The 26602-nt window shown below is 43.3% G+C and overlaps 1 protein-coding gene across 6 annotated transcripts in view; it reads left to right on the top strand.

Moving 5' to 3' along the window:
* Positions 1-26602, top strand: part of LOC147703666 (prostasin-like) — an 80757-nt gene that overhangs the window by 36357 nt on the left and 17798 nt on the right. For all 6 annotated transcript variants that reach the window (XM_086932003.1, XM_086932005.1, XM_086932008.1 and 3 more), the window contains exons 2-5: positions 1640-1669; positions 7210-7354; positions 15939-16207; positions 23063-23232. In XM_086932003.1, the coding sequence (XP_086788129.1) occupies positions 1640-1669; positions 7210-7354; positions 15939-16207; positions 23063-23232 (614 nt within the window). The remainder of the gene's footprint in view (positions 1-1639; positions 1670-7209; positions 7355-15938; positions 16208-23062; positions 23233-26602) is intronic.

The following is a 26602-nucleotide window of genomic DNA, read 5'->3' on the forward strand; positions in this document are numbered from 1 at the left end:
ATTGTAGAATTTACATAATTTGCAAATAGACACCCAATCCTAGACATCATGTCTACCAGCAAGTACTCCGTGGGCCAGCTTGCATCTAAACACGTAGACGTCCCCAATGACGTCCCGTGCATCTCAAATGGCGACAGCAACAATATGAGAGACTGAGAACACAGCGTTCATCTAAATGGATATCTTTACTAACTGAAGGGAGATAATTAATGTATGGTAGCCTCTGGAAGCATCGTTATATTATATTATGTTATATAGTATTACATAAGTGCCCCAGGGATGCAACCGGCATCAGTGCCTACTTACAGAAGCCTCAAAGCACCATGGCATTACAGAACGGGCCCCAGATGTTTGTGCAGCAGGATCTTCACTAATATGGTTGGAATAGGTGCACTTTTTGCCCTGCACGATACTTTTGGGGGTTGGGGATATATGCAAATTTATTTGTTTATTTATTTGAAAAGCTTTATATAGCACTGGCTACTTCTTTGTCCCTGCTCCCTGTTACGCACATATGTGCCGGAGCACAGAGTTTTGGGGCCTCTTGAGGGCACTTCTTCGGCCGAGGGCACAAGGTCATTGCCAATGATAGAAACTACACAACTACTACTATTCAGAACTCTATAAGCGTGACCGTTCCAGGCCCCCAAATCTAATCTGTCAAAATAACTTTTTTTTTTTTGGTTGGGGGGGGGGGGGGGGGGGGGGTCTGCAGGTATTAGCTGTTTTCAATCAGTACTGAATTAATAAACAATTGCTGTTCTGCTCATTTTTAATTTATCTGCAAACCGCACCACCAACTGGAAGCTGTCATAAGTGCGGGTGCAGACAACAAAATGCCGGTGCTGTGCACCGGATACCATAGGCTCAAATTAAGCCCTGGGAACTGGGCAGTCAACCATGCCATGGTTCATGTTCTTGCCAATGGCGCTTTGGCAGCGCTTACAACTCATTTGTTTTTTATCTGAGATACTTTTCATGATGTGGGGTTCCCTGGGTTCATCTACCTGTCGCACTGTAGTTGGGATTAGCCTTTACTAGAGAAAAATCCCAGACATTTGTTGTTATTTTAAGAGGCTGCAAAGGCTGGGCGTGATACTGAATAGGGCTTTTAACACAATGAAATGTGTTAATTTGTAACTTGACTTTTCTGCCTTTGTTTACTTTAGTGATTAGCCGTAGATCATTCACGTAGCTCACGAGCACATCTAAAAGTGTTTTCCATTTCCATTTGCAGTTTGAAGTATGTACAAATCAGGTCTAAAAATACCAGTTTTGGGTGATTTTGCTTATTTTAGTATATATAGGCCGGGGCCTGGGACATCCACATACTGATGGTGCTGGTAAAAAAATTGTCCAAGTAGCAACTCTAGTTGGGATTGGTGTTTCGCTGTTTGACTGGTCTTGGTCTCATGTCTATTATCTTCACGGCCATGCTCCATTGTTTTCCCAAAACATGGGTTCAGGGACCGTCCCTATAGTCCAACAACCTTCTGAAAACAGTGAAAAGTCTAGTAATCCAGGTGTTGACATTAATTAGCAGTAATATGGTTAGATATATATAATAACTTTGACATTTGTGACGAGTATTTACTGTTCTCAAAAAGTAACTGACCTGCTTGTTCTCTTGTTTTTGTAGGTTTCTGTGATGTACGACCTGCAGAAGCACGTAAGTACTGTCCAAAGAGCTGTTAAGATTTTTCTTTGATCCTTTTTTGAGTTTTGAATATCATAGAAACTCTTTAGTTTGACTTTTAGAAAAAGGAAGGCAGAGGAAGCCAGGAGACATTGGCTGGATCTCAATGCATCATAATAATTTACATTAACTCCAGTGCTGAAGCCCATTATGACAGGAATAGGGTCTGCTTTTCAAACATAAACTTAATATACTAAGTAGACTCATCAGCCACTTCTGCAACGTATACCATACGACTATTACATTTGATACATTGGTTGTGGAGGACTCCTTATGCCTAACCTCTTCTGAAGAGTATACTCAACCGGAAGCGATGGAGAGCATTGATAACATGGGACTAATCGTTAATGTGCATGGGAAAATATGTTTTATTGGATTTCATCCGACTCAGGTTTGAAAATCAGTTTTAATTTATAGGCACAAACTTGGGTAGTAAAAATGTACTGGTTTAGGTAAATCTTTTCCTATTCAAAAGATATAATGGACGGTTAACAATGGGTGAAACAGCTAAAATGTTGGAATAGCAATGATGATTTCTGCAGCCGAAGAACAATATTTTATTAAAAGTTTGTTGAAGTGTCCTCACAACATGCAATTCACACTGTAATTGGAGACACACAAGTATTATTTTTTGGATCAAGGTGATTGGCAACGAAGAGTTTCATGCTGATCTACACTTGAATGTTGACCTCCAGTGATTATCAAGATCCATGATTAATAGTTTACCATTCCACAAATACTTAAATGGAAGGGAATGGTAACTGATGAAGACACTGCTGCCCAGTGTGGAGGCAGGTGGGCGGCCTGGACACTCAACTCTTTTTCTGTTCGTTTAACAACCCGGTGCTTGCACCCATTCTACATGAGAGAGGCATCCTTTAAATGGAAGCGCCACATTCTGTGACAAACCACCAAGTTTTGCACCGGCCAGATCATCAGGTTTGTCGCATACCTCCGCATAAAGGGTACACAGGACCACGGACATATTTTTCCAAAATAACTTATATAACCAATGCTCATAATGGATCACTGAAATTATATCGACCTCAAAAATATCGAGTTGCCATAATATCGTTGACAAAATATCGATGGACAAAATATCGACTGGCTATCTTTAAAGAGGTAAGTACTAAAATATCGACTCTAATATATCGAGTTACTAAAATATAGACTGTAAAAAATATCGTTTTTTTAAATGTCTTTAAATTAAGTTACAACTAATGTAGTAATAAATATATTTATTATAAACTTACTTAAAATTATTAAATTAATGTTATTTTAATAATTATTTATTTTAAATTAAAAAAAATATAAAAAATAATACATATATTTATATAATTTTTTTAAAAAAATAAACATATATAATAATTTTACCGTAGCATAGCAAAGTAGTTAAAATTTATTGTAACAACTGTAGTGAATTCTACAATAGCTAAAGCGTTGGATAGAGTAGGGGTAAAATTTACTATTCCCACTCCAGTGGGTGCAACAGTAGGGAAAGCGTTGGATAGCGTAGGGGTTAAAATTACTATTCCCACTCCAGTGGGTGCTACAGTAGGGAAAGCGTTGGATAGCGTAGGGGTTAAAATTACTATTCCCACTCCAGTGGGTGCAACAGTAGGGAAAGCGCTGGATAGCGTAGGGGTAAAGATTACTATTCCCACTCCAGTGGGTGCAACAGTAGGGAAAGCGTTGGATAGCGTAGGGGTTACAATTACTATTCCCACTCCAGTGGGTGCAACAGTAGGGAAAGCGTTGGATAGCGTAGGGGTTAAAATTACTATTCCCACTCCAGTGGGTGCAACAGTAGTAAAAGCATTGGATAGCGTAGGGGTTAAAAATACTATTCCCAATCCAGTGGGTGCAACAGTAGGGAAAGCGCTGGATAGTGTAGGGGTAAAGATTACTATTCCCACTCCAGTGGGTGCAACAGTAGGGAAAGCGTTGGATAGCGTAGGGGTTAAAATTACTATTCCCACTCCAGTGGGTGCTACAGTAGGGAAAGCGTTGGATAGCGTAGGGGTTAAAATTACTATTTCCACTCCAGTGAGTGCAACAGTATAAAAAAGCCAAAACTTCATAATTAATTATAATTTTTAGAAAAATTAGTACCAAGTAATTTTTTTTCCCTATACCAATAACTTTTATTTACCAATTATTTTTAATTTCATGGACAATTAATAATTATTTAAACAATTTAATTAATTAACTTAATTAATAATTAATTATTGATTTACTTCCCACCCTATTCCCCTATAAACCCACAACCCACTACTGAAACTAATTTACTATAAATTAATTATTTATCAATTAAACAATTATTATTAATTACCAATTATTTTTTATTTAATTACCTATAAATAATTATTTTACAATTAATATTAATTTACATAATTGAGTAATTATATTTAAATTAGTACCCACCCTATTCCCCTATAAACCCACTACCCGCTACTGAAACTAATTTACTATAAATTATTTATCAATTAAACAATTATTAATTATCAATTTTATTTAATTATTAATTATTTGACAATTATTAATAATTACATAATTAATTCTATTTAAATTACTTCCCACCCTATTCCCCTATAAACCCACTACCCGCTACAGATTTATATTACACAATTATTAAAAATTAGTAAAAACTTACCTTATTTTCCTTTTTTATTTTGTCTATATTCTATCTAGTCGATATTATGTCTAGTCTATATTTTTGATTCGATATTTTGGCTATTAATATAGATATAACTCGATATTTTTGTAGTCGATATTATGTCTCGTCGATATTTTGTCTAGTCTATATTTTTTCCTCGCTATTATGTCCAGTCTATATTTTGGATTCGATATTATGTCTGTTTACCGCTCATAATATTGCTTCACATTCTTTGTCCCATCAGGGCTCTGTAAGAAAAGCATTTTTCTGCCAAGAAAACATCCTACCTCAAAAGGTTTTTCTTCTGTGCACCCTTTTCAGTAAGGTTTACCCAGCATGAAATGAACTAACGGCTGCCCAATGCTTGATCTCATCTGTTCAGTAAACCCTAACACCTCTTGGGGGTAGATCTGATTTACAGGACACCAGATACTTTTTTAGGTTTCCCCTGTAACTTCATAAACTACTAGAAAGTATGCAATAAGGTGAACTAAATCCCGATTATGGGTACCAGTTAGAATATTGTGGCGCTAATGATGCCCTGGGGCAATGGGGATTTCAGCATTTTTAGGGTCCCATGCATGCCGGAGGGTGACTATTGGACTGGGTTCCCACTTTCAGCTATATTTTATTACACCTATAACTTTGGAGGTCTCCTCTTGGACTTCAGTGGTCAGCCCAGTGCTTGTCACCCAATAGGACCTATGACGGATTGTGTCAGGAGTAGAATTTCTATGCTGATGGTTAACAAGAATGTAGATGGTTTGTCAAGTAGTTCCAACCAGATGTGGAAGTCTTCACTATAGTGTTACTTGGGGGTTTGTGAATGAAGTATGTTATGGAGTCTCTAATTGTATCAGAGAATTTTGGGTTGGAAGAAGGTGACCAGTATATTGAAAGAGAAAGAGAGGGAGTTATAATGTGGTATAGAGTAATGAAGCATTGGAATTCATAGCCTGGAGTGAATTCTGCGTGCTTTAGTTTAGTGGGTTTAGTTTAGTTTGGTTGTGGAATTGTCTGTTTGCCTCCTTTTTCCTTGGCTCAAGTAATTTTGGCAGACTAGACTGTAAGGGTTTTGAAACTGGATGGTGGGAGTGCATGCGTTGGGTCACCAGTTTCTGTGCTGGGAAAAGAAGATTCTTATCCAGTGAGGAGAGAAGATAGAACATGTCTAAGCAATGTTTTGACAACTAATGGGTGTTTAGGCGCATGCTTCTTGTCTGTTGATCTTTTGCTGAAGTGAGGGCGGTTATGAAGGTCTACATAGGGTTCATTGGTGCAATGAGAGGCCTTTGAATGCTGCTGTGATCTGGTGTGTGGCCCTATCCCTGTGGGTGAGATGGCTATAGGATCTGAAGGATGTGGGCATAACTATAATTGCTGCAGCATGTACAGTGGCACCAGTGTCCAAGGGTGTTTAAGCCCTCAGCTTGCCTATTGTAGCTATTTTTTACCTTCCAAATTGGGTGGTGAGTCCCATTTTCCATGGAATCCTTTCTTGCACCACCTAGTAGTGAAATTAATTGGGACTTCGTTTTGGGAGGGAGCTGCTGAGCTGGTGCTTGGTTTTAAGGAGGGGTTTTGGTGTTATTGGGCCGGGGAGTTCTGCTGGGAGTTTGCGAAGTGTGTGAGTGGCGGTTAGTTTAGTCTGGGCTGTGTTATTGTAGCTGAGGTGCAGTCATAGATGGACAGGTCCGGTAACATTATGTGTTGGAATGGCCGAGTTGCATGGTTTCTGAGGTTGTTCAGTTTGGCGGTTATTTGTGTTCTGTGTGTGGCTCAGTTGTTTTCTCTTGTGGGTCTTCAAGTTCTGTGCCTTCAAGAAGATGTTTCTGTCGGATCGGGTCCTTGGGTTTGTTAAACCATGTGTAACTGTTAGGCCATAAAGAGGGCTAGCAAGTTTTGTATTGCTATCCATGCATGAGCGTAGCTGGGGAGTCTGATATTGGAATGTGTGTCTAGAGCCTGACTAGTGTCTTGATCTATGTTGTTGCTGTGGTGTGCCCTTGTGTTGTATATTTTCATCATGGAGAAGGGGGTGTTCATGGTGAGAAGATGGTCAGATAGACTTGGTTTTATGTCTTTGGTCTATTTAGCTGAGAGAGTTGCAAGGGTTTAATGAGGCTACTGATGGAGTTCTTGATGGAGTTTGTATATCAGGTGTGAAGTGACATTACTGGTTATGCTGGTATGGCCCTTAAGTGGGAGGTCTTGAGACTTCATGATGGGGACCATTGTTGTGCTTGCTGATGTGTCATTTGTGAGGTTGTTAGTTATGTCTGCACAGATTTTCTTCGGGTTGGCAGGGGTGATGCCGAGGCGTGTAAGTGTTTCCTGGTAGGGGTGCGGTGGTCGATCTGGGTCCACCATTACCAAAGATTTTAAACATTTTTGGTCAGGGGACCATGCTTTTTGGCCAAGCAGTGGTGAAGGGGTTATGTTTAGGCACCACATGAGGCTGTGCATTTTGTCTGATTTGAGTTTTAAATTGTTCTTGGCAATCTAGAGACGGATCTCTGTAGTCAAGCAGTAGGTGGCTGTCCGAGGTTGGTGGTTTGCATACCATAAAGTGTTGGAGCGTGTATCCGAGAGAGTGTCTGTGTCTTGCAAGGTGGCGAATGGAAATAATTTGTGGGTGTGCTTGCATGTTTGGGTGAGGGATGGGGAATTGGATGAGTGGGGTGGGGATGAGTAGAAGAGAAGAGCTCATGATGCTGTAACCAAAAGTTGGAACCAGTGTCCCAGCTTTATGCGTCTCTCTTTCAGTGGCATGGCTTGCACATTCATGGTTGTTTTTATTGCTGTTGGGTTTGAAAGGACATTTTTAGCTAATAAACTCTTGTCTCTCTTGCTCCAGATCACAGTCGGATAGTGGGTGGCATGGATGCCAGCTCTGGACAATATCCATGGCAGGTTAGCGTGACCTACGGTCCGGATCATGTGTGCGGAGGTTCTCTCATAGATACCAGTCACGTGTTGACAGCAGCGCATTGCTTCCCAGGGTAAGTATCGAGAGAATAACTCCATGTATCCGAGGTGTCCAGATTACACCCTGCAATTGACAGTCCAAAATTCCAATAACATAGAGCATTTATGAAACATTTATGCGGGTCTGAGAGTGAGTCAACAGTAGGGCATACAGGGGTGGCTCTCACTGCTTTTAAGCAGTGAGAAACATAAAATAATAATAACTTCTCGTTATTATCATTGTATGCTTCATGTCCTGCTGCTTTGTGGTGGGCGGGGCTGCTCTGCACTCGGAGTAGGGCAGGGGAAGACTGATTTGCCCACTCCTAAGTGTGCAATGACTGTTTGGTTGGCCCTCTCGGGCCACCTAAACCAGTCATGCGCACTTTTCCATTCTCCATGCAGCCTGCATGGAGAACATGCCCACCTCTCCAGCCCCTGGCTGAGCGTGTGCCACGCTTGTGTGATCCCTTGTGTAATACTAACAGCAATGGCACACATATAGCATCAGCACCATCTTAAGACAGCATTCCCTCATTTGCATGGGGCTTGACTCATGCATATGAGGGAAACACTTTATCTCGGTGCCTGCCCTGCGCCGTATTAAGGATGCCGGCAAAGACGTCAAAAGGCTGTCAAGAGGCACACTGAGTGTGCCCCAAAGAAAGGTGGTGTGCAGCCAGTTGGCCTCAAAAGGCAGCCATTTGGAGGGCAGAAAGGAGGTTCAAAGGACCTCTCAGACATCCTCCTGCCTGTGGGTGCAGTCACTCACTGCTCCGACCTGCACCAAGATCGAAGTAAGCCATTGTTAGGCAGGTGGCATTGCAGCATGCACAGAGAAAGAAGAATTGGCTTCTTTTACCAGCCAGTCTGCCTTTCATTAAAATCTTACCCCCAGGCCAGTGTGAGTTTGCGGCTGCCCTGGGGGTAGCACATTATGTGCAGTAGGTGTTGGCACACCTGGGTAAAGGTGTACAGCAGTATAAACAGTCCATACTTCTTGGGGTGGCTTCATCCACCACTTCCTGTTTCCATGTTTTCCATCTACCTTTTTTTGCCTTTGCCCTCTACTTTGTGTCTCCTTTCCCAAGATGTCCCTCTCTGTACTCTTACCCTCTCTCCTACCAGCACCCCCCTCATCCTGCCATGCAGCTGCATAAACTCTTGTATAACCCCTTTCTTCTACCTATTCCCCTCAGTAGCCTCCTTGTTTCCCCCTTACTACTTCCATATTACCACTCTGTCATTGCCATGTATCCCCAGTGGCCTGCGCTGGCTCTGCGTGCTCACATGTTCCAGCGCCAAGCTGTCGGTGCACAGGCCCTTGGAAGGTGAATGCAACACTTCATAACTCCTGGCTTCAGTCTCCCATCCTTTTGATGCACCCTTTCCGGTCATTGCCAAAGACTGCATTCTTATGCCAGCCCACAGCCCTTTACTGCTCTCGCTGTACCAGTACACCTTATAACCAATGGAAACTTACCACCATCTCTGTCAGCCCATTGCTGCCTTAGTCACTACTCTGCCCCCATCAGCAGCCACACAGCTTTACGCTGAGCAACTGGACTCTGCATGCCATCTACAGCTTTTGTAGTAGAGATTAGATGTTCCCACTGGTACGCGTCACGCATCACTGCCTATGCAATTCCTGCTCTTTCCCTCTTCTGGAATTCCTCTTCACCGCCTGTGATCTGGCTAAGGTGGAAACTATGGAATCCTTCTGCCACCTCCTACCCACTTCTGATTGCTTGCAGCTTGTTACCTGGTGCCCTGAGGCACCACTTCCTTCCCCCCTAAGCACCCCAGAGCTTCTTCTTTAGCGCCGTTACCATCTCGCCACTCATAACAAACAATTCACTGAACTACTAACTCTGGAACTAACTAGGCTTAAAAAAATAACCGACTACACTCTTTATTGTCCCAAACCCTGAAAGGCCTCCCATCCTCTAAACTTGCATAAAAGCACCCACAAAGCACCCTCCAACCTCCAGACTAGCAAGGAAAGGTAGGAAGCGGAAGAGGACTCCACCCAAAGCTTCTTAACACCATCACCGGTTATAGATAGCAACACAGCCATAACTCTCCGCCAATGCGCTATTCATGACCTTACATGTGGTTCTACAAGTGGCATTAGGGATGGTATCATCAATGACATCACTTATTGCCTCACATGTGACCAGACCCTGTGTGGATATATCTCACTACGAATGACCTTTGACTGAGCACAGCAGGAGTTGAAGGCGGGGACTGGCCTTTGACCAGGTCCTCTGGCTAGGCCTTTTCCCTCTGAAACACACTGCACATGGTCGAAAACCTAATTTATCTATATTTATTTAACACATTTTTTTCATTAGTGCATACCGTCAGCACATACAAGATTAAAGCTCCTGTCTCCATGCATTCCTCAATAAGCATCATCTTGCGTCCATACTTGCATCCCTACAATGACTAGATTCGGTCACTGCATTGCCACCACTGCAGCACAAGGGGATCGGATACTCTCTCTTTTGGGTTACTATTTCAGCCTGTGGTCAGATCTCTGTGTTCATTCTTGTGCGTGGTTGATTGGTCTGCCCAATGTCTGCTTCATGCCTTTTGTAGGGCTACTTTCTTTTTTCTGCACTGTCTCTCAGTAAATCACGTATGGGCTCCCTGAGCCTGGGTTTGTAAATGTGTGCCTGAGCCATATGATTACAATTTGCTGCTCTCTTCTATATTCTCTCCGTTTCGTCAGTAAAACCACTGTTTTGAAACCTAAAGTAATTTACATGATATTGACACTTTCTTTATTAGACTGCAGTTGAATTCAAACATTTTATTGCTTCTCTAAAATAGCCTAATTCCCAGAACGAATTGTACATGTTTTCATTCCAGGGTTCCTGTATCCACTATTATCAGACTGGCATTTTCAGGGGGCTGGACAGATGCGTGCATTGTCTCACTCCACAGGGCCAAACTGTCTTGCCTGACTTCATGATGGAAGCTCTTGCGTTTTCTGAGAGCGCGACATTAGGTGGTTGCCTGGGCAACACGGGGCACTGGCAGCGGGTCAGGGCCGCTTGACAGTTCTCTAAGTCTCTGACTTCTTCTTGCTGCTGGCTGCAGGGGTTCTTGCTCTGTAGGAAGTTGCAAGCCCCGACTGTCACTCCTGTATCTTCAGTCTAGATCAACCTGCCATGGCGCCCTTTGTCGGAGGTTTGGGCTCTGGATTTCGGGGCTGGTACAAGACAGTTTCTAGGGCCTGCGAGGGGGATGGTGTTAGGAATGGCCAGTGCTGGGATGTTCGGTTCAGCTGCCTGAACGGGTGTTGATTGTTTGTAAAAACAAAATGTAAAACTGTTTGAATATACACTTTTAGAGAAGAAACTGTGGTACATGTAACCAAGGACAGGTGGTACCATTCAACCTAAATGCTCAGTAGTAATGTGGAATTATTCATGCCCACTGTCTTTATATCACTGGCGAGGGCAGGCTGATTTAAACACTAAACTGTCCCTAGAAGGATAGAATGCCGATGTTTACTGCAGTTTGTGATAAGTGGTGCACTCCTCACTGTTGACATTCCAGTCGCAAGAAATTGCATTTTAATAGGTTGTTGAACTCTTGCAGGGAGGTGCACAAGTGCCTGGCATTAGTGTGTTCAAGTGTACAGGATCTATAAGGTTGGAGAGCCGGAACCCGGATGTGGTACCGAGCAGCCTACTGCGTGGAACTATGAGATTCTTGCTACCCTGTTTCAGTTCTCGGATAGAGTGTATCAGCGCATGGGGTTGGAGCGCTAGTTCAGGATGATACCACTGAAGCATCAGTAGCTCGTAAATGGCCCTGTTTGGTTGCAAGCTATCCAGCTTGATGTCCATTTGATGAGGTCTGAGTCTGTCTAGGAAGACTGCACAAGGTTCATGAATGCAGTATAAAGGACCTTGTTGAGTTTACCAAATACATATTAATGGAAGCTCACTCATGGACTATTGCAGTAATCCAGTCTGCTCAGCACTAGTGAGTTGATGAGTACATTAGCTGTATTAAAGATTTGCTAAATTCATCCACATATTGTATTGAGTGCTTGGTATCCGGCTGCTATGGCTGTGGCAGTAAAAAAGGAAACCATGTTTTTTTATTATGATTAAAAAAACCATAAGGAGTCTGGCAGGGGTGGAAAATGTCATGGTGGAAGTGGATTTAGTCAGGTGAGAGAAAGGTACAAATATGCAGGGAAATAACTGAGCCTCAATTTTAGAAGCATTTAACATGAGCCGTCCAATCAATATAAGATAGCCATGAGACTGGTATGTGTCTGAAAGAGGTGAGTGAAAGTAGGAAATGAGAAAAAGATTTGGGTGCCATCTGCATAAAGATGGCATCAGAACATGGCTAAAGAGATAAGGTCTCCCTAGGAAGTAGTACAGAAAGTAAGAAAAGGAGGGGGGCTATGGCAAGGACAGATTGGAGTCCCTAGCAGCCGAGAAAAAACTACTAGTGTGGTAGGATGAGTCAATTGTGTGCATTTGCAGTGATGCCTAGAGAGTTGAGGTTGTTTCATCAGATACACGAACAGTGATAGGAGGAATGCTTGCAAATAGTCAAAATCACTGGCAATATCTCTGGATAGCATTCCAATCCATAACTTGTTACCTACTGTCCCACTCTAGGCAGATGCCCACCTTAAGCAAATCAGTACTGACGTGCTCCTCGTAAGAACAATCCATCCCAAACTGCCAGGGAAATGTCCCTTCCAGAAAGGATCAGAAGCATCCTCAGACCAGTTTCGATCTTGTTCGGCCTCCTACGTGATAAATAGCTTGGATTCTAGGGCACAGGGAGCATGATATCCATGTCTGGGCATACCTTTATCCACTTAAGGCGGTACATCGAACACACAAAAGATGATGATATGATGAGAGGAAGGTTTGCAAACAGTGTAAACCACTGGCCGTAACTCTAGGATGCCTTCAACCTATTGTTTTTTGCTCACTGTGCCACTCTAGACTGAGGCCCGCCTTATGTAAATCAGTCCTGACCCTGCTTCTCATGGGAACAATCCATCCCAAACTCCAGAAGGGACCAAAATATACCCCAGATTTTATATGAGGGACTATAAGATCATCCAATGGAAGATGGCCTTGAGACCGATACCTGTGACTGAATGAGGTGTGAGAAAGTAGGAAACTAGAAAAAGATTTGGAAGTTATGTAATGCTATACACATTTGTAAAGCACACTATTACAAGGGATGGTATTCTAGCACAGAGCAGGTGTGACTAGTCAAACCTAGGACCAGGCCCGGACTGGCCATAGCGGGCACCGGGCATTCCCCGGTGCGCCGCACGGGTGGGGGCTGGTTTTTGCTCCCTGGGGGCAGTTTTTGTTACAGTGCTGTTTTGGCCCTGTACCAAAATCGTCCGACAACGGGCCCCGGCAAAGAGCTCGGTGGCACCTCCAAACCCCCCGAGGGGGAGGGGGGGCCGGTCGAGCACTTTGCCAGGGCCGGTTGTTGTTCCCAGTCCGGCCCTGCCTAGGACCTAGTGTGACTACTCGAATAAGGTCTTCAGCTTCTGGCTGGCTTCAATAAGGGAGGAGGAGGCTCTTATGTGTAGCTGCAAGTCGTTCCACGCTTTAGGAGCATTGTAGGAGAAAACTAGATCTGGTTTTCCGTATGCGTGAGATTTCTGCAAGTAAGAGTTTGAATGAGCAGAAGTGTCTGCAAGGTTTGTGAAAGCAGATGCGATTGTTGCGGTATGTTGAGCCAGTGTTATATAGTGCCTTGAAAGTGTGGGTGAGGAGTTTAAACTGCTTGTTTTTGTATGGGGAACCAGTGGAGCTCCATCAGGTGTCATGTAATGTGAGTGCGGTAAGAGAGGTTGAGAGCAATTCTGGCCGTCAAGTTCTATATGGTCTGCAGCCTTTTGGTGAGTTTTTTGTTGGTCGAAGCATTTAGGGTGTTCCTTTAGTCCAGCTTGCTTGTGACAAGGGCATGCGTGACAGTTTTCCAGGTGCTGCTTGAGAACCTTTTGAAATGTTCCTCAGCATCTTCAGGGTATGAAAACATGAGGCAATGGCGGCGTTCATCTGTCTCACCTGCAAAAGGGCGTTACAGGAACCTAAATAAGGAGATATTGTCCCCCAAGGAGGTAGTGCAGAGAGCAAGAAAACAAGGCTACTATGGAAGGACAGCTTGGAATCCCTGGCAGCTGAGAATGAACAGCCAGAGGGGTAGGCTGACAGCCATTTATGTACAATGCAAGTGAAGCCTAGAAACGTGAGGGTGTTACATCAGATATTCAAAACGTGATGGTAGGAAGGCTTGCAAATGGTTTAAACCACCAGCAATTGACCCGTGTAGCATTCCCACCCATTGTTTATCGCCTACTCTGCCACTCTAGACAGGAGCCCACCTTCTGCAAATCAATACTGACCCTGGGAATAGTCCATTCCAAACAGCCACTGTACTAGACTGTGGCCTAGAGTAATAACCAGTGGCTTAGATTAATTAAATCAATAAACAAATCACTTGTTTTTGTCTTCCCCTCAGCTTCAGCCTAAGTGCGATGTGTATGCCCAGACATGGGTCTTGTGCTCACTGTGCCACAGTACTCAAGCTGACACCTACTGACGAGGCCAAAAAGGGCTAAGACCAGTCTAGGATGCTTGTGTTCCCATTAAGAGGGGAGTTGGCATGTTTGTTTGGGCTTGATTGTTCCTATTAAAGCAGGACCAAGATTGATTTGAATCTGGATGGCTGCTGTTTGAGGTGGCATAGTGGGGGAAAAAATGGACCTCATTCAACCTGAGTAAATATCAGTGGCTGAGATTAATTCAGTCATTCCATTAATCACTTTTTTTTATATTCCTCAGTGTAATTTTCTGAGTGCAGAGGGTATGCCCAGGCATGGTTTTATGCTGTGTGCCCCACTGGACACAAGTTTGACCCTACTGACGAGACCCAAAATGGCTGAAACTTACATGGGGCTGCTTGTGTTGCCATTTAGAGGCATATCATATAAAGTTATTTAGTCTTTGAAGACTTGTGTAACTTGTCATGCACTAAAATTCTATGCCCTTAAGTCTCCCGGTAATCAGTTATTTGACTCTGGGCACACTTGGTAGCTATTATTTGGCACTAAATACCAATGCACCTCATAGGAACTGACATGGAGGCAACCTCTGGAATGGCGTCTGCTTCATCAACTCCTCCGCCAGGTTTCCTGTTCTTGTCTTTTCTGAAGGCGCATGTTGTGTAGAGTTGCAGTCGTGTGATCACACAGCTGCAGTAGTCAAGGAAGCGCTGCAGTTCTGGGGTTTTCATCTCCTTTCCAGGGTTTTCTTCTTTCAGCTATGGCATGGCTATGGCTTGCTTTAGCAGTGAAATGCCTTGTTGAACTATGAATTTTCAAGTATCTGCTTCCTCTTCATGGCTTCTTTAACCTAGAGCTAAGCTTTTTTGCTGCGTTTTCGAAGGTCACTTCTGTGGTGTTAAATGTTCTCCAACTTGGGCATGTGGGGTTGGGGAAGGGTGTTCCTTGGTTAGTAACGCCTCCCAACCGGGCCAGCTGCGGGTGACTTGTCAACTTGCCTCATTTCGATGTACCACTGTCTGAATAAGTTGCAACACCTTTCTCCCTTTGCTGGAGATTTTCATCTACCATGGGTTCCCAGTTGCAGCTGGATGTCAGTGATGCCTTCCTATTGTTGAGGACAAGGGGCTGTGGTTGCAACTAAATGCTAGGGTAATAGATTTAGCACTTCTTCATTCCCTTCTCATTTTGATGGGGGTGTCAAGAATCTGTGACTTTACAATTGAAGCTTATTATTTCGACTGTTATTATTACTGTTCTTTTTCTTCTTGTCAACTTGGTATTCTGTGTAAATTTTCTTGTTTCTTTATGGTCTATTTTGCCATCATTCGAATAATTGATATACTATTTAAGTAATTATACAGCACTTTGGATAAAGCTATTGCAAATCAAATTCATCAAATTTGACCAGCCGCAGTGAGAGGTGATCTGTGGATTTAGGGGAAATAGACAAATATAAATTACAATAGTATCTAAGCTTGAACCATGGTTACTGTAACCGCTTGAAACTCCATAAATAGGGTTGCCTTCCATCTTCTAACATGGTTGGGTCGATAAGAAACAGAAGTTGGTCTCGTGCATGCCTTTAGGGCATGGCCTAAGCTACCAGAACCTTGGAACAAGATCCTATCACGCCTTTGTTTGATTTGTTCTGTTGCTAAGTATCTTTAGGTACACCAAGAGTACTTCTGTATATACACTGTTTATTAAATAACTTATGTGGCCGACTTCGTAACTGCCAGTAAATGGTTGGTGCTACCTCCCCTACTTACCAGTCAGGTATACTATGGGAGTTTGGAAAGTTATGCGTCTGAATTTATATATGGTTCAACGTAGACAGCTATCTAAAGCTTTCATTGCTAAATGGACATAGTTTTCTGAATTACTGCAAGACTGAATTCCCATTTTTTTTCATTTGCCTGCTTGAAAATGTGGATTTTAAAAAATGTTTATTGATGTTGTACCTGACAAATTTTATTTAGATAAAAACAGGCTTTTGTTTACGGTGATCAGCTCATTTTACAGAACATTCTGTTATCTTCTAGAGATCACGATCTAAAAGAATACCTGATAAGGCTTGGGATCACCTCGTTGCAAGTCCCAGATGCCAGCATGGTTGCAGTGAAGGTGACACATGTTGAAATCAATTCAGACTACGTAGAAGGAGGAAGCGGTGACATTGCTGTGGTAACTCTGGAGAGAGAAGTTACTCTGTCTGATAAAATTCAGCCCATCGCCCTTCCATGCGGTGAAACCCAGTTCCCAGTGGGAATGATGTGCACAGTTAGCGGTTGGGGCAACATTCATCAAACAGGTAAGAAAAGATTCAGCATGCATGTATTTTGATGCCCACTTTCTCTCTCTCTCTCTCTCTCTCCAGATGCATTGTAAGTAAAATAACGCTTCTATTGACTACCAATATAAATTCTCTGACAGCAAGAAAGGTTCTCACCTACATATGCACTGGGAGCAAGAGCAGTGGCTCACTGTCCTTAAAACATACTTTTACGTAATTGGCATTCGGGTAGAGCAAATTCTACTACTGGTGAAGCCTTGTAATGCTTTCAGCAGTGCAGAGACTTTCCACATATCCTCAGGGTTTAAAAATGTTTTGTTCTCTCTGATACACAACAAGTCCGCATCAAAGACCACAGTGTTACAGAGTCCCCAGTTATAAGTTTCTCCAGCACCCAGCTAGGTCATACACCCCCATATCGAAAACCATACATAATCAATCTTTTTCCTCAGTTGGTGAATTTACCAGAGAACTCCTGAAGTCCCCTTCATCCCACCACTGGTAGCCAAAGGCTTGCTCCTGTGCTGCAGGCCTTGCCATGGCTGCATTGTCATCCCCCCTCAATGTGTATGTATTAGGTCCTCGCATCCACTGTCTGGACTTGCGTAGCCAGATCCAGGGTGCCCTCCTTGGCCACCTGAAGAGCCTCCAGTAGCGCCACCCAAGTGTCCAAATCTTCCCTCACTCTGTCATGTTTCCTAGCCAGCCCATGCGTATCCCAGCTAGGGCCCACTCAATGTATCGCTAATCTGCTGCAACAACATTGGGGCTCTGTCCCAACCATCCCATTGCTATGCGCAGCTTTACAATCACCAGCGCCACCTGCAAGAACTTCCAGCACATCGGCCCTCTCCGGGGCATTTTAAGTATGTCCAATAGACACCGTCTGGGGCCTCCTTCACTATACCAATCACCCTCCCCAGCCTCGCTGTCAACAGCACCCAAAACGTGCACACCTCCAAAAGGGGTGCCCACGCCTCAGGCACCCCACCTACCTGCCCAAATACATCCTACTCAGCTTAGCTGGTATCAAGTAAGTTCAGTGAAAGTGACTTTAAGTGGATCAGTTTAAACCTGGCATTGCATGACACCCTTCTAGTAAGTACACATGCCTCGATCCATTCTTTATCCATCAGTGGGTCTGTTAAACCATGCAGCTAGGCCTGCCTGGCAGGAAAGCCCCTCCATGACTCTGTCTGGTTTGACTGTATAAGATCTATACGGTAGGAGGGCCGGAACCTGGATGTGCTACAGGGCTGCCTACTGCATGCATATATGAGATTCTTGCTACCCTGTATGCAGTCACGGCTCACAATACTCACAGAGGGAGTGGGGGGGGTAAATAAAAATAAAATAAAAACTTACCTGACCGGGTCCTGCACCACCACTTCTGCTCCTGGCCCTGGTCCCCGCTTTTGGCGTTTTCTGGCTCCTGAACAGAAACAGGCATGCTCCCTTCCCTTTGGCAGCGTTGTGATTGGTGCGGACAGCGTGTAGGGGGCCATTTTCTCTATGTTGTCTGCATGCAGCCTACATACAGAAAATGTACAGTGCGCCTGACTGGTTTGGTCGGCCCCAGAGGGCCGACCAAACAGTCGGGGTGTACAACAGTGGGCAAGCCACTCCTCCCTGACTCGCACAACTGCCCGCCCCCAACCAGGCAAACCCTGCCTTCTGCTTTCTCGCAGTGCGAGAAACAGAAACATAAAATGGTATTTCAAATACCATTTTTATTTCTGCTTCTCGCACTGCGAGAAAGCAGTCGGGAGACGCTCCTCAGCTCGAATGGAGGAGCGGGCCCTGCCTGTATGAGTTCTAGGGTGGAGCATATCACCAAATGGTGTAGGAGCGTTAGTTCAGGATGATGCCACTGAAGCATCAGTAGCTTGTAAATGGTTCTGTTGTGGCTACAAACTAGCCAGCTTGATGTCCATTTGATGAGGTCTGAGTCTGTCTAGGAAGACTGCATAAGGTTCTGTATGCAGAATATAGGACCTTACTGAGTGTAGCAAACACATATTAAGAGAAGCTCACTCATAGACTATTGCAGTAATCAAGTCTGCTCAGCACTAGTGAGTTGATGAGTGCCTTAGCTGTACTGAATTCAGGCTTGCGTTCTCTTTGAGTACAGTCGAACCTGCAGGAGGATAGTTCTGTAGGGGATCACATCATCTAGGACCTAGTTGGGTGTTATCTGTGAAGGAAAGTGTCTTGGAACAGAATAAACAATAATGCCTACAAATGCAGTTGGTGCCACCACTCGGGTGTCTACCAACAATGTCTTCCTGAGCAGGAGGCTGAAGCAGGAGTTGAAAAAAGGCAAGCATAAGGTCAAACAATGAGGAAGGCGTCTGTGAGCAGGCTGTGACACAGATCTACGGACATATTAATTGATTAAGATTCTGGTATTTTCATGTGGCAATGGGGTCACTTTCCTTAAAGTTCGGGTAAGGACAGTGGTTTAGTATGAGTGGTGGTAATGCTGCTACCTTGCTTTCCAAAACCTACCTGTATTATGGATTACTAGAGCTGTCTTGGAGTGAGTGAGCTCTAAGATGTAGCTTCTATGACTCACTGAGTATACGTCTGCGTTACGCTCAATGAGGGATAAAGAGAGCTAGAGAATGTTTGTATGTGAGTGTGTTTCTTGGTAGAGAGTGCTGTTGGTTAGTGATAGTCCGCAAAATGGAGATTCTGAGCCATGTTGTGTTTGTATTCACAAAGAGCATGCCCTTGTGTAATGAAGATCACTGGTAATATATCAGAGTATTGTTGTCAGTTTCTTTCCAACTTGGCTTAGAATCTACATTCTGCCGACTGTCACTGAATCTAACTGCACTCTCCACCAGAAACAACATACACGCGTGCACACACTCTCTCCCTCTCTCGCTCACCTTTTCCCTGGGTGGACTCCACAAATATACATTTTGAGAGTGCATTTTTAATAGTAATCACTTTTCTAAAATGTGCCTATGCCTATACCCACATTTCTCAGCCATTCGGGGCTGCTAGAGTCTACAGTGTCCTATATACTTTAAAGTTGTGTTTTACTGCTCAGCCATTCTAACAAGTGCGATTGTGCAGGGACTCCTGCACTATTTAAAAACAAATCACTCTTTTTCAGTCACCCCTAGACTACTTGATATTGCATGCCATGGTAGTGAAGACATAAAACCCTTTTGAGCAGGCTGATAGCATGAAAAATGTTGCTTCAAAAACTCTTGTGGGGGTTAAGACCCATGCATTTGGATTTAGTATTAGAAATTGTAGGGATCCCTTTCAAAAAAATTAAGAGAAACAGTTTAAGAGATTCTGTAAGAACATGGGGCTCTGAGTATTATTGTAGCATCAACCACAAAAAGCAGAACAGTAGCAAATGTCCTGCAAATAGTTTGCATATCCACTGTTTATGAGCTAGAAGTGAATTGACTACTCCAGGCAGAGAGCGGCCATGTGCAAATCAACCTTGGTTCTGCTCCAATAGGAACACTCTTCTATTCTGAGCATTAGCTTATAGCTCTATGTGGATGATACCACATTGTCACTGAATCACTAGGATGGTGATATACGGTCAAAGGATTAGAATGCTGTTGACTTTCTTCTAATGTGGGCCTTGGGTCTGGAGCGTCTTTTTAGCTAAGTAGCAGCCAACATGTCAGAATGACCACTGATTAGAGATCCTACCCCAGAAAGAAAAAAAGAAAGAAGCCTAATACCAGTATGGCCAAGGAAGGGCTCAGGAGGGTTCACAAACCCTGACCCAGAAACAAGGGATGATAAAAAGAACTAGAGATTAGATGCCCCTCTGAAAGAGGGCTATGTGAAGGCGAATTCATATGCACAGGGTTCTCTCCCAAGAAATTAATACTATGTACGTAACATCATGGCCAATACTTTCACCAGAAGCCTGACATTAACAGAGTACAACAGTCAAATAAACTCCTGAATTGCAGCTGTAGAATAGACATAGAATTGAAAAGGGCTAACCGTGTGTGACTGACGCAGCTTCTGTGCCATCTACCACGACAGGCTAAAATCAAGAAAGCATGATCGGATACAATTCAGTCTCTCCTTGAGAGTGTAGCAACTGTCCCCCCGGTTCCTGATCTGAAACCTGATTACAGAAAGCAAAGAAACAATATGATGAGGGCAAGAGATGTTCATTTATCGCCTAAATACAGGAGAAGTGAAATTCATGTGTCTGCTGTCCCCAAACATCCAAGTGAGAATTGACCTGGTCACCAAAACAATAGATATTCTTGCCTGCATGTCTTGCAAAGCAAGGTTATTTCCTGAAAACCGAAAGCTAAGCTGCCCTCATGTAGGTACAACCAGGGGAAGGTACATCCAAACCATTTTGATCCTGAAATAAAATCGCTAGTCGCAATAAAAACAATACCTCTTTTTTCAATGTCATTCCACTATCCTAAATCAATCGAATGTAAGCACGTGTGTCATGAAGGAGTGCCACAATCAGTCCATTTTGATAATTACTCCCCTCATCACAGTAGTAGAAGAAGCCATCTGCCCTTCGTTGTGACCAGACGAGCAGCCGCAATAGGAGGTGCATGAGGGATGCAACTGTCCACTTTCCATCCAACCTTCTTTCAGAAACTGCTACACGAGCCAGTTATGTATGGACGTTGTAAGTGTGGTCAGGAATCTTATATTTAAAATATGGACTTATATATCATCGTTTTGGCAAATAAATATTTGCGCATAGTCCTTACAAGAAAACAACTGCTTTGGCATTCTCCAAGGAGCTTCCTTCACCCAAGATGGAGAAGACTGAAAAACATCACCAACACTGTAAGCCTAAACTTCATGAGATCAAAGAGCTTAACACGGGTAACTGTAACTGGAAGTCTAAGGCACTTTATGGCCCAGGACTGCTTGTGAAATCGTGACCCAGACTCTCATTGCAAAGTCACCGTCCACTTCCGCTCTCAGGGCCATTCTAGATCTCCAATCACTTGATGACTGACTCGTTGCCTTTGACTCTGTTTACCTCTCCACTGCCTTTTGGCTACGTTTTCACTGTATAGATACAACATATTTAAATCAGTCCATATAATAGTACATTATTCTGAAATATGCTGAATACATGTAAAACACAGAGACTGTAAAGACAATATCAATGAGAAGGGGCTTAGCAATATTAATAAACCAGATCACAGGGTGAACATGCTAAAATACACCGACAAGTGAAACATAGAAATAAATAGAATTTCGGAAAGTTCCTCCACCGTTCCTTATGGTAACGTTTTTCACATAAAGTATGAAAGGGTGCTACAATCCTCTTGTAGAGGAAACCTGGCCTGCTCAGACCAAACGCCCAAAATTTATAAAAAAATAAATTGCATCGAATAAATTACAATGAAATACAATACTAATAAAAGGTAAGGTAGACAAGGAGGCATTTGAACAAGAACATTAATAACTTTTTTCAACCAGTACTTCTTTTTGTAGGTGTTGTAAATAACAGGTGTTACTAGTATTAATTCCATTTAATTGTACTCGGTTGACTAGCATTGGATAATTTTTAAAGTAGAGAATCAGTGCTGGGATTTGAACACGTGAGTTAGATGATATCAGATGCTAGAGCTGGCGTTTGTGTCACTGAGCCACCCTGATGGCTCCAACTTGTAGAGAATTTTGTGAAGCACTCGCCACTAGCACTTCCAGCCTTAAAGTGCTGTAAGAAAAAAGTGCAATCAATGCCAGTCTATGCAAAAGGAGTGATTGCATCCACAGTGCAGACAGGGGTGTAGCTTGGTCAATACGATCGGGGTGGGGGTTGAGCTTCACATTTTTCAACAGTCACGCTGGTATATCTTGTTAGAACACATTATACGAGAAGTAGAACATGAGGGGGGCTGTGGAAAGAGAGGATGGAAGAGTGTTAGAAGCACTTAAAACAAATTTTTCAAACTAGACAACATTTTTAAGGCCTTCAAAACAGAGAAAAGAGTGAGTGTGTGTTTGTGTTTTTTTTGTCAGTGTGGACATTTAAAAATCCCAGGTGAAATCCGACAGACACTTCTCCATACAGGACTTAAAACCCTCGCACCCAACTACTTACTACAGAATACATTTTTTAGGGGGGTGGAACACCCCAAACACCCCCCTCAAGCTAAGCCCCCTGCGAGCAGACAGCCTTAGTCAATCTAGGGGTGACCTGAGTCCACAACCTGCAGGCTCTATACAAACATCTGCAAAAGCTGCACAATTAAGTGTTCTAACCTACCAGTCCCTGCAAGGAAAGGCGTCACCGAAAGAACAGAACATTAAACTTGGAGAAAAATGCCTTTCTCAGATGAAGCAAGTTGCTCCTTCTCCCTTTGCAGTCAGGGACTTGAAGGAAGATTTGACCAAGGCCAGAAGTGTTAGAAGACTGCACAGTGGAAGCCTGCTTAGATAAGAATACTATCCTTACATTATACACTGGTGCCACTCTAGCTGGCACAGCAGTCCACCAAAGTCCTAGGCGTTCCTATCCTAAGAACTAAAGTTTCCTTAAACAGGAATCTATAACTTTTTAAATAATTGGTATAAAAAGAAAAAAATAACCTAAAAAGCACAGGCTCATGGCTATATATCTTGATCCATGGGAAGTCTGTCTCTGGGAAGCAGATAAACAACTTAACACATTTGGGGTTTCTTGGCTAGGGGGGAGACTCAAGATACATGCTTGAGTCATAGTGCTAGAGTGATTGTGCACTTTTCAGTTCTGATTCACACTCCTAATGTAAGCACTGCAATGAGGAAGATAGACCTGAATAAAGTGGCTTTCTTGTTGACGATCAAAATGCAATATGTTGTCTATCGCATAGAAATGAGCGTTCGAGTGACAGTGTTTCTTTGTACTTGCAGTGTCCCTTCCTAGTCCTCAGACTCTCCAGGCGGCCATGGTACCTCTCATTAGTCAGCGAACATGCAAATGCTTATACCGGGTCTATCCCTCGTCCAGCGGTGAGCAACACGAAGTCATGTATGATATGATCTGTGCCGGATACGTGAGTGGAGCCAAGGATGCCTGTCAGGTAACCATTTTAATCAGCTTTGGGCCATTCTGGCCTCTTCTCCTCCCCTCCCCTCTTGTCATAAGATGTCTCGCTACCAGCCTTGTTCTTTGGTAGTAACTGCACTAAGATGAAAAACTGCACGCAACAGAACATCCTGTGGTAGATTTCTTAAAACAAAAGTGCAGTGCAGCTGAGCAACCAAAATTGCTGTGCTGCGTTGCTCTAGGGGGCCAATGCTCAGTCATATTTACCATTGATGCACGGCTGCTGCTTTCTTCCTTGGGTCTGACGCACAAACAGGCTGCCTTATGCTTTGCCCCCCTTTGTACCATAGTGCAAAGGTGTGTGCATGATGTCTAGCTTAGATTTTGTACTGGAAGGGTAAACATGCAATGTATGAAATGTTAGGAGAAATAAATGCATCTCTCTTACTTAACATCAGTCTTAAGGTGTCCATTTTTATGCAAAGGCAAGTCTGCCAATCTTTGGAGATTTGGCTTTGTGTCAAAATCCATGGTGGTAGCGCTAGAATGCCCAAAAAAAGCCCCCTTAATGTAAAGTAGCAGAAGAGCTATTTGTGCTACTTCAGTGACAGCTTCCCAGCACAAAACAAATTGCAGGAAAGTAAATACTTTATCAAGACTTTACGCTGCTTTGCTGCGCTCTGCATGACTTTGCTGCGGAGGAAAGTCTTGATAAATCTGCCCCTTGTTTGCCTCTGCAGAGGCTGCATATAGGAAGGACCAATCTGATGAGGTGCTCCATGCATCACTCAATAGGAACTGCATTTCACAACATGCACTTGGATGGCGATAGGAAGGAAGGCGGCATCCCTCAGTGCTTGCCGCATCACTTTGAGGAAGGGTATTGTCTGCATTGTGAAAGAAAATGACTTCACCCAAAATCACTCATCATTTTGAATTATGGTGCCCGCACAACATTCTGGGTTCCACTCAGTGGGAGTTGCGCCAGGAAAGAGCATGGTGCTGTATATTACACTGTAAGATTTGTGTGAGTATAGGCATTATTCCCTCAAGGGCTTTAAGTGAGCCGGGTCTCCAGGGGTCCGAGCACCGGCAGTTTTTTAAAGGGGACCTCGAAACGGATCTCTATCGGGCTCTGTTTTGAGCCCTGGCACAGGTGGCCCGTATCTTTTCCGGACTGCAGTGACAGTAGTTTGCTGTCACTGTAGTCTGGAAAAAAGTGCCAGGGTGCAAAACAGCCCGATTGAGACCCCTTTCGAGATAGCAAGCACATTGATGTTGCCTGACGTCACTTCTCACTAGCGGAGAAGTTACGGCATGACGTCATGCCAGTTGAGCGTTTTGGGGGAAGGGAAATCCTTTAAAGAGTCATTTTCTTTATGGATTTCCCGTCTCTTTTTGAAAGAGCAGCAACATTGTGGTAGGGTCACCAGGGCTTTAATTGGAAGCTTTTTCAATATTATTTGTAACAAGCCATAGTTGCAGCTTATTTATCTTATGCAACTAATAACCATTGACAAAGCAAATAGTACTTACTTGTTGTAAGTATGCTGTTACTTGTTGTATCACATATCTGGATGCAATGACAGAAACAGCAAAATACAAGTCGGGCGGCACACTATGCTAAACAGATTTTTTGCATAAGTGTTTTAAAGCCACGCCCCTAATTACACTGGCCACGCCCCTTTGAGGACCCCCCCCCCCCCAGTTTTTTCATCCCACTTAAAGCCCTGACTACCACTGAGTACTCCCTTTGCCATTCGGCAGGAACTGCATGAGAAAGGAAAAGATTGCCTCCATGTCCCTTCTGGTTCACTCAAAACTCCAAAGTGACTGCTGTAGGCAGGCAAATCTGACCACTGAACTTTTAGTGAATTACTCTGTAAGAACCTAGGGTTAGATGTACTAAAGTGCAGGGCACAAAGCAGTCATCGTTTTTAAACAGCGCTGTGCTGTGATCCTATTTTTTGGCACTGCAACATATGCAGCAACTTGTCAGTTTTTAGAAAACCTGCTTCATATAGATTACTAGGGCAGGATTCCTTCTGTGAATCCTCACAAATGACTTGAGAATGTAATGATCTTGGTCTGTGAGGGGCAAATTACTCCCATCCCTCTGCATTTGCAAAACACTGCCTTTATAGCCTTTGCACTAAATCAAAAGCCTTTCCAGTGTTCAACATACCAGCCGCTGTTATGGAATTATTAGAGCAGTAATCCGTCGCTTGTAATAGAGCATTGGCGTTGGATGAAATTAGTCTGCCTGGCAGGCATTCACGTTGGTCCAGATGAATGATACTTGATGCTAGCGGAGCTACCCTGACCATGATTATTTTAGTAAATAGTTTGTAGTCGCTATTCAACAAACTCGTAGGGCAATAAGACCCAGGTTTTTCTGCAGGCTTGTCTTTCTTAAAGAAGCTAATGATTACTGCAGCTGAAAAAGAACTAGGAAGCTTACATCGTGCAAGAATCTTGTTAAATAAGATTACTAAGATCTAAGTATTTGTACTTCAAATAGCTTATAGATTTCTGCCGGTAGCCCATCGCATCCACAGACTTTTGCATTAGGGGAGGTTCTAAATGTATTCAGTATTTATATGTACATAAAAGGAGACATGATACTGGCTTGCGCCTCATTTGAGAGAGTCGGCAATCGGATACAGTGCAAATACTTCTCAATAGAAGCTGAGAAGTGTCTCTTGGGTGGAGTATACAATCTTGTATAATGATCGATAAACACTTTGCCAACCTGATCAGGCTCAACAACCACATCCTTCCGCTTCATCATAGATAGCTTTAATGTTCTCCTTATTTATTTATTTTCTAACGGACCATGCCAAGTAGAGCCCTATATGCTCACTTTCTCCATAAAGATTTTAAATGCAGTTCTGTTGATTTACAATTTCCTTAAATATAAAAAAACCCTTCACATTTGACGGCCTGATCTCCATTCCAGATACCTGGTCAGTGGAGTTCACATACGTAGCCTGATCTAGCTCAAGCTTCAAGGCCCTGACCTGGTCTCTTACTATTATTTGGGCTCTACACAAAATTGCTTTGCCTCGAAGAAATGCTTTGAATGCCCCCAGACCATGAAAAACGAGGCAATACCTACCTTTCAATAAAACGATTAGTGTATGGTGGTGCGCATTACCGAAATCCAAGACTCCTCCGTCAATAATGAAAGATCGTGGCTCCATTGTGGTTGTTGGGACCCCGCTTCTTTAAACAGTACCTGAATATAGGTGACTAAGGGGTCTGAAAAGGGATTTGACAAAATGCCTAACTCTATTCTATTCCTTAGGTTGGAAATTAGAAAAAAGTCAATTCTAGATGCCAAATTATATTGTTTTGAAAAGCCTGTACAAATTGTATCTTGCTGATGATCAGCTAGCCAAGGA

The sequence above is a fragment of the Lissotriton vulgaris genome, chromosome 7, assembly GCF_964263255.1.
Source record: "Lissotriton vulgaris chromosome 7, aLisVul1.2, whole genome shotgun sequence".
In the NCBI taxonomy this organism is placed as follows: Eukaryota; Metazoa; Chordata; class Amphibia; order Caudata; family Salamandridae; genus Lissotriton; species Lissotriton vulgaris.